The sequence below is a fragment of the Xenopus tropicalis genome, chromosome 5 (genome assembly GCF_000004195.4).
Source record: "Xenopus tropicalis strain Nigerian chromosome 5, UCB_Xtro_10.0, whole genome shotgun sequence".
In the NCBI taxonomy this organism is placed as follows: domain Eukaryota; kingdom Metazoa; phylum Chordata; class Amphibia; order Anura; family Pipidae; genus Xenopus; species Xenopus tropicalis.
This window is the reverse complement of record NC_030681.2, coordinates 50,938,715-50,944,579: the sequence shown is the minus strand read 5'-3', so window position 1 is coordinate 50,944,579 and position 5,865 is coordinate 50,938,715. Positions and strand designations below refer to the sequence as shown.

Below are 5,865 nucleotides of genomic sequence, written 5' to 3'. Positions count from 1 at the left end.
TTTATTGTATAATGATCTCCAGTATTATCATTATTGGGGTGTGTTTAACAGGGTAAGATAAGTATTGGCTTTTATTTTTCTAGGTTTAGGAAATGAGAGTCTTAAGATGAGCAACGTAAAGGCTCTAACAGAACCTTTGCCCATGATGCTTTAGGCTGACGTAAGTTGGAGTGCGAGAGACCATTACAATGAGTCTTAGGAGCTCCACAAATTGTTCTTATTCATGAAAAAATTGGCAGCGTTTAGTATTCAGTTTACTGTGTAACACAAAGAATCAGTGGTTTAAGGCTGGGGTCAAAGTATCTGGCAGGTGAGAGAATCATTTCAGACACACTGCAGTTTATCTTTTTCAGGTCCTGAAATCATTTCCTTCAATATCACAGGCTTTTTCAGGTGAGCAAAGGACAGATCTGTTAGTTGTAACTCTCTGTTCGCCTTCTGTGCCACTGACCTGTTTCAGTCAGTCCATTAACCTGTGCTTTATTTTAAATAAATCATTAACTTGGCCATCTTTTCTCTCTAGACATTCGGAGGCCTCAATATTGCAGTTCCCTTTCAAACTGTCTGTTGCAGCTTGTAACATAGACTAGATTAGCCGGCAGAATGAGTTTCACTGGAGGGGAAAGGTACCAGTCCAAGTTTGATCCAAAAGCATATTTAGCTTCTTTTTGCAGTCTAGGAAAAGGAAGAGATAAAATAATGAATTTCCGCTTTCAGAAGTGTTTTGAAACATTTGGACCAGGTATGTACATTAGTAACTTATCTCCTTTTAAAGGGTATAAATGCGGCTTTTCAATCTGCCTTTTAACTACTTTGGGGGATGCCATCTCATGGCCTGGACATTCTTACACTCATTCTTACACACAGGACATATTTTAGTCTTCTTTCTCCTTCAGCATAAAATTAACATTTGCTATAATGAAGACAATGAGGTTCTGAGACACTGTACTACTTTTTTTTAGTATTTAGCTTATCTTACCATTTTGACTCTCTACTAGTAATCTTCAATTTTACCATTTAAACCATTTGGGACCTACCAACGAGGATTTATTCAGAATAAAAATCTAAATAATCCAAAAACTACAAATAAATTAAGATCAATTAGAATTGTCTTAGTACAACATTGTGTATTAGAGTAATGTAAGGTGAACTGCCCATTTTATTATTAAAGCCTACTTATTTTGATCACCTAAGCTGTAACTGTAGCTCAAGACAATCCTACAATACAGAGATTTATTATTTACTAAATACAAAAAAATGTTAGTGTTGTTCCTAATCTAAATCCAGGGCTAGGTGTCATCTTACTGGGAACTTTATGAAAAATAATTTATACCTCCATGTAAATAAAGGATTATAATTAGCATATCGACCATTTTGTCATCATCAAGGATGAGTGGGTGTCATCTATCAACACTGGGCAACTTTGCTCATGGGAAGTAACCAATGGCAACCAAATCAAATTGCTTCTATGGGTTACTGCCCATGGGCAGTTGTCCTTCTGTCCTACTTTCCATCTTAATATTCTAATGGGGTTTCTACAGTGAGACTTGTGAAGCTGTGTAATTCTCTTGCTGAAGTTGTTGTACTGCCTGAAACATTAGATAGCTTCAAGAAGAGGTTGGATGGCTTTTTAGCAAGTGAAGAAATACAAGGTTTCTGAAATTAGCTCTTAGTACAAGTTTAACCAGGGAATGGTTTGACTGCTATTGTGAAATCAGGAAGAAATTTACCACAAATTTTCCAGCACATGGGAAAGGCTTCTGTTGTTTTTTTTATTTGTTCCTTCCTCATTAGGAACAGCTAACAGTTAGGCAAGTTTCATTTAGATATAAAAGTTTAAACTCAATTGATGTGTGTCTTTTTTAACCTATGTTACTATATTCCAAAGTAAACATAAGCTACAAAGTTATTATTTGCTACTTCCCCACAATAGTGAGGTTCAGTAACCTTCTTTATCCCACTGAGGTATAGTCACCCAAGACAGACCGTAATGCAACTGTCAAGGCATTGCAACATCCGTACCTTAGTAACTTAGGTTAAAAAAAGACATGTCCATAAACTTCAACCTTTTATATATTTTTTTTCAACCTTTTATATTACATAGCTGTAGGTAGAATGACCTTTAATTCTTACAGTTTTGTCCTACTTCCACTGGAGAAAAAAAATATATTTGAAGTATATCTTATCTACCCCGTACATCTTACACTTTTATATTACAACTGTGCATCATTCAGGACAACCAGGTCCTGTATACTTCTGTGCCCCCCCCCCCCCTGTACCTGGGTCTAATGTCTATTCTTACATCTCTACATGCGCCTTATCAAGGAAGAAAAAGTGTTGATTGTGATAAGTTAAACAGAACACAGCCATTTTAGAATATGCAAACTAAGTTATTATTCACTTGTTTGTTAACAAAATGAGTAGATCATTTCCAGATTTGGCCACCCATGTGGAAGGCCACATTGAGCTGATCTAATAGTTTGGCCTCCAGAGTCTGGTTAGGATGTCCTTTTAACCATCTATTTGTGCCGATACACTACTGACTTGGTCAGCAGACCATGGTGTCTCTGAATTGCAGGGACCAAATCTGCAACCCACTACTATATAAATAAATAATACAAGAGCCATGAGTATCCTGTAAATTATATCCTTATAAATTGTGCTTAGTAATGTCATGAGTTATAATTGGTGCTTAGTGATGTAATTTGTCACATGACTCACTGATACGTATGTATTATAATAAATAATGTACCCCTTGTTGTAAAATATGAGGATATAAGGAGTTACATGACCTGTATAAAAGCTAAAAGATACAGTGAACATTAATTTAATCTACATTATTTTCATTTTACATCTCACTCACTAGGTGGTATCAGAGGAGACACCTTGATTGATATAGGCACTGGTCCTTCAATCTACCAACTGGTTTCGGCATGTGAATCTTTCAAAAATATAATTGCCACAGATTTCACTGACAGTAATCGTCAAGAATTCCAAAAATGGCTGAAAAGTGAGCCAGGGTCATTTGATTGGTCAGAAACTCTGAAGACTGTTTGTGAGATAGAAGGTAACAGGTATGCAAGTAAGATGTATAAAGTCATTTTAAAAATGTAAAAAAAATGGAGCTAATAGATGGCCACAACACACTGTTAAGAAATAACATTAGTTTCCCTGTCTGTATCTCCTTCGCTACAACCAAAAGTGCAGTTTCTTAAACTGCACCGCTCCAACCAGTCAGTAAATTGTTTACAATGAATGACCTATTCCTAGGCAATGATACAATAGTGTGAAAATTGCTTGTCATGCAGTGTAACACTGTTCATTCCTTTCAACGAAGTACTAATATCCAAATAAGTTTCTCAGTAGCAAGCTGGAACTAACTACTGCTTTTGATAAATAATACATTGTTTAAAAATCTAATGTGCACGACAGCTTACTCACTGTTTAACATTCCCTTTCCAAATGCTCATTTATATCATATCACCCATGAAAAAAAGGTAACATGCCTTTGTTTGTTTAATATGACAGGTTCATGTGCACAATATGTATATTTAAATTCAAACATTCAAGAGGTTTCAGTAGCAGCAATGCATGCCAAGAAGTTCTTAGAGAGAGAGGCCAACATCTTTTACTTATTTGAAAGGTGTGCATAGTTGCACAGTGTCTGTATATAGAGATGTATTGTTAATGTTTGGGAACATGATGAGGTTAATGGAAGGTAAGGGATAAACCAAAGTGCAGGGTAACACCAAGAAAAGGCAGCCATTTTTACATTACCTTCTAAGCACCTGCAGTTTCAATACAAATAGTTTTAATAACAATCCCATTATCTTATGTAACACACATGCTAGATTTGTTCATGGTCCTCTATATTTCAGTTTTTCTAGTAGCTTTAATGTATTTATTTCTTTATCTCTGTGTTTGTCTTTTTATGGTTAAACAGAGAAAATTGGAGAGAAAAAGAAAATAAGCTACGAGCCACTATCAAAAAAGTTCTAAAATGTGATGTGACAAACAGTAACCCACTGCATCCAGAGGTTCTGCCCAAAGCTGATTGTTTGATCACTGCGTTGTGCTTGGAAACAGCTTGCAAAGACATTGATGCTTATAAGGATGCAATGAGAAACATAACCACACTGTTAAAACCAGGAGGCCATCTGGTAGTTATTGGCGTACTTGGGGATAGTTTTTACAAGGTTGGCAAACAGAAGTTTTTCTGCTTGCCATTGGATGAGGAGACAGTCAGAAATACTGTGTTAAATGCTGGCTATACAATTAAAGAACTAGATGTATTTCCTATTGATAATATGTCATTACATGCTGACATTACTGATAGCTATGCTAATTTTTTTCTGGTAGCCAAGAAAAACCTAACATAAATATAAATCAATGACAAAATGTTGAACAAGCAATATATAGATACCTGCCTTGCCTCACAACTAAAAGCAACCCAAATGAACTTTATTTTGTGCCACATTTTAGGACCAGTAAGCCTATAGGGCTGGATTAGACTTCATCTTTAATTGTAATTCTAATTTTGGATAGCGGCATTGTCTTTGTTTTTGAATTAGCTTGTAATAACCCAGAAATAAATGCAAAATGTGTGATCCAGTCATGGAGTTGTTACACGTGTCAGTGTCTGGCAGAACTGTTTGCACTCCCTGACTAGAACGTAATGGGTTGTACCTATACTTTTATGCATAATGAAGAGCTGGCACATGAAAAGTATATGAGTGTACAATGCACACAAGCAGCTTCAGAAACGGTGTACATTAGGCTTTCTGCTTATTGTATTAGCCCAGCAATACAACATTCCATCTTTCCATGTATGGTCTAAGGAGCAGCCCATCTTTATTCTCAGCATGGATCAACTCACAATATATTGAGAAGAAATTAAGTTTATATTTGTCAAATGTAAGGACAAGCAACAGGTTTGTGCAAAGATAGCAAGTAATTCCCTTCACTGCTAGTAGAGGTGCCAACTTTTCTTGTAAAAATTACAATATTAGTACTATTGATATAAGTATTGTATATAATTAAACTGCAAGCTTTTGTGAACCTAATTGTGCCTGATAAACTTTACGATGAACGACACTGCTTCAGAAAGTGTATACTGGTTAGCATTCCTAAATTGCAACGCTGGGGTTCTGGGTTTGTTCCAGCCAAGTACTACCTGCAATGAGTTTGTATGTATTGCCATGTGTCTTTGTGGGTTTTCTCTGGTTGATTGGCTTTTGATAAAACTGCCCCTTACTTTTATAGGGGTAGGAACTTATGTGAAAGATATTCAAATCTTCAAATAAAGCCCCCCAAAAAATATCAGCACCATATAAATATATATATATCACAAAAAATAACCGTTACCGCACTCACAGGTCTTATTAAAGAAATATTTATTCAAAAATTGTGTCTAACGTTTCGGCTGCCACTGCAGCCTTTCTCAAAGGCATCCTTGATTTTTGATTTGTCGAGAGTGCCTGTTACCATATTCTGTAAATATATATATATATATATATATATATATATACATACACATATACATATAAAATGTGTGTTTTAATATTAGATGCCTATTTTTTCTGTCCTCTGAAAATACTATTTCTGTTTGTTTTGCAGAGAAAATATACAGTATATACTGTATATGCATGTATATAGCTATATATGTTTTTTTTCACAGTTTGCCCAGTGGTGCTGGAGTATTTAGATGTATTTTAATGCTTATTACAGGGCTAGGATATCTTTTATTTCTGGCCAAATCTAAAACATGGGAAGAAAGTACCATCTCTTAATAAATTACCACATCAAGTTATCATCATAATTACTTTCAGGGTCGGACTGGGCTGCTGGGATACCTGGAAAAAACCC

General features: G+C 35.5%; 1 protein-coding gene across 2 annotated transcripts; it reads left to right on the top strand.

Annotated features, from left to right (window-relative positions):
• The first annotated feature begins 311 nt into the window (after nt 1-311).
• MGC107884 (protein) lies at nt 312-5,404 on the top strand. Of its 2 annotated transcripts, XM_012962950.3 has the most exons (4): nt 312-393; nt 524-742; nt 2,867-3,074; nt 3,944-5,094. In XM_012962950.3, exons 2-4 carry the CDS (start codon nt 604-606, stop codon nt 4,377-4,379), a joined length of 783 nt encoding a protein of 260 aa, XP_012818404.1. In that variant the 5' UTR covers nt 312-393; nt 524-603; the 3' UTR covers nt 4,380-5,094. The 2 variants fall into 2 exon arrangements, with proteins under 2 accessions (XP_012818404.1, NP_001015730.1); NM_001015730.1 differs by lacking the exon at nt 312-393 and having other exon boundaries at nt 585-742; nt 3,944-5,404.
• Nucleotides 5,405-5,865: the final 461 nt, after the last annotated feature.